Source organism: Trachemys scripta, chromosome 19 (genome assembly GCF_013100865.1).
Source record: "Trachemys scripta elegans isolate TJP31775 chromosome 19, CAS_Tse_1.0, whole genome shotgun sequence".
Classification (NCBI taxonomy): domain Eukaryota; kingdom Metazoa; phylum Chordata; order Testudines; family Emydidae; genus Trachemys; species Trachemys scripta.
The window spans coordinates 14,897,445-14,899,759 of NC_048316.1; the positions used below are offsets into that span (position 1 = coordinate 14,897,445).

Genomic DNA, 2,315 nt, shown 5'->3' on the forward strand with positions numbered 1-2,315 from the left:
AGAAGTGGGCTGTAGTCCACGAAAGCTTATGCTCTAATAAATTTGTTAGTCTCTAAGGTGCCACAAGTACTCCTGTTCTTCTTTTTATTAATAGTTAGAACCTCAAATAGAAGGACTCTAGTACCTGGGGTCCCAATAGGGCACCATACTGTGACCCATGCAATTTAATATTTTCAGGATGAAGTCTTATAGGGGAGATTTTCGAAAGCTCCCAAGTGCGCTAAATCCTTTAGAGGCTTTTGAAAATCTCCTTCTAAATCAGCACTGACCAAACACTAACATGCCAGAAACCAAATTCAGTGGGGTAGCAAATGCACGAAACAACAGCACTTACATTGCAAAATGCTCTGAAAAAGTTGAAACTGCAGGCAACATGATGAGATTTAATACTACTTCAAAGATACTAAAAAACTTTGATTAAAACAATTAAGGCTCCTAAAGGCAAATAATACCCAACTCAGTACCGTGAAAACCAGAGTAAAGTCATCCAACTACAGACCTCATCTCCTCACACACACCCTCTCCCAAACTGCAAGCAAATCAACAGTTACCAACTGCTGTCACCACAGTCACACCCTGACAACCTTAACTCTGCCCCTCTGTGGACAGAGTCTGTATTTACTAGTCTGTGTGATTTTGGCCTGGGCATTATTTGTACTTTGGAACTTCACCTGTTTTTAAGGAGGTTTTTAATTTTCGTACTATGATACATGTGAACTATATTGTGTTATTGGCAAAGTGTGTGGATGTGTTGTGTGGTTTGCAGAGTAATTGTAGCTGTTAGAAAAGGGAGAAGTACAGCAAATTTGTAGACTTGTGCACGGCTTGCCACAGAGGATGGAGTTAAGGCTGTCTGGGTCAAAAAAAAAAAACAAAAAAAACTACTAGAGGCTTTGCATGGGAGCACAAGATGGCTGCCTGCCTTAGCTCATGGAACATGCCTCAATCAACGTTTTCCCTTCCTCTCGGCGGTTCAGTACTGAAGCCGGAAACGGGAGATAGTCACCTGAGGCCTGATCCAGCGCCTGTGAAAGGCAGCAGGAGTCTGCCCTGATTTTAGCCAGACATTGGATCCGACCCATTGACTTGAATAGTATTAATACATGTGCCTCCTTCAACTCGGCAGCCCTTCACTCACCACTTCCCCATTCCCCTTATGCTCATGTGGCCTAAATGCTCCATTGACAGACCATGCCGATTATTTTGAACGCTGAACGGCAAAATACACTGATTCCTGAGACACAGCCGTCGATTCTCACATTCCCACGTGAGGTCACATTCGTTAGGCCTATTGTTTTCCTCCCTAAACACTCCTGATTCATGCAGGCTTGTTCAAATGTGTACATTTCCCCGCACATCCTATCTAGTTAGCCCTTTGCACTGCTGCAGGGCCACTGCCTTGTAAAATGCACGCTCAGGCATTACGGCCGGGCAATGAACACATGCTTATATCCCTCTAGAAGCTTCACTCTCTTACCCACTGCTGCTGTTCCAGGCCTGCTTCATGCACCCGCAGTGCCAGGGGCTCCCAGCTTGTCAGGACAGGACTACGAGCTGTGGGCATGAGAATTAAGAGAGTTTATTAAAAGTTAAAAATAAAATTGTTTCTTTTATTTCTGTTTTAATGCCGATTCTACGGCTCCCTGCCCATGGTTGGGACTCTGGAAAACACCTGCTGGGAAAGGCAGCTGGGAAGAGGGAGAATCCAGGGCAGCAGGGCGTGGCAAGGAGAAGAATTGTTCTCTTAGATGTCTCAGCAGCTGGGGTTGTGTTCCCTTTCTCCCTCCACTAACCTGCACTTTTCTCACCACCTCACAGGAATGTTCTAAGGGGCCTCTGACCTTCATGAGCCAGGGATATAAGATATTTGGCCAGTCCAAGAGAGGACACAGAAGGAAGGATGGGCTTACGGTTAATCCACTGGTCTGGGATTCAGCGTATCTGGGCTCAAACCGTGGCTCTGCTACAGACATCCTGCATGACCTTGGGCAAGTCACTTCATCTCTATTCCCCATCTGTAAAATGAAGATAATAGCATATTTGCTTTTTCACGTCCTCTATCTATTGAGAATGTAGGTTCTCTGGTACAGGGGCTATTATCTGCTGAAGCAAGAGGCAACTTCCTTTTGCAGGCAAAACCCCTCGACCTCAGCAGCAAGCGTCTCCATATACCGAAATACATAGCACATATGCAGCCAGCCTTATCTTCCAACAGCTGCTAACTTCCTTCAGGAGTCAGCGACATGATCCAAATAACCAGTTGAGTGAGGAGCTCACTAAAATCAGTGGAGGTGCACCAACTTAGGTTCAGAATA

At 45.4% G+C, this 2,315-nt stretch overlaps 1 protein-coding gene across 1 annotated transcript in view; it reads right to left on the bottom strand.

Annotated features, from left to right (window-relative positions):
- The window catches only part of LOC117867978 (neuroblastoma suppressor of tumorigenicity 1), a 25,391-nt gene extending 23,836 nt beyond the window's left edge, over window positions 1-1,555 (bottom strand). Inside the window, exon 1 of the mRNA XM_034753510.1 lies at window positions 1,478-1,555. Within this exon, the coding sequence (XP_034609401.1) occupies window positions 1,478-1,506 (29 nt within the window). The 5' untranslated portion in view covers window positions 1,507-1,555. The remainder of the gene's footprint in view (window positions 1-1,477) is intronic.
- Between the last annotated feature and the right edge of the window lie 760 nt (window positions 1,556-2,315).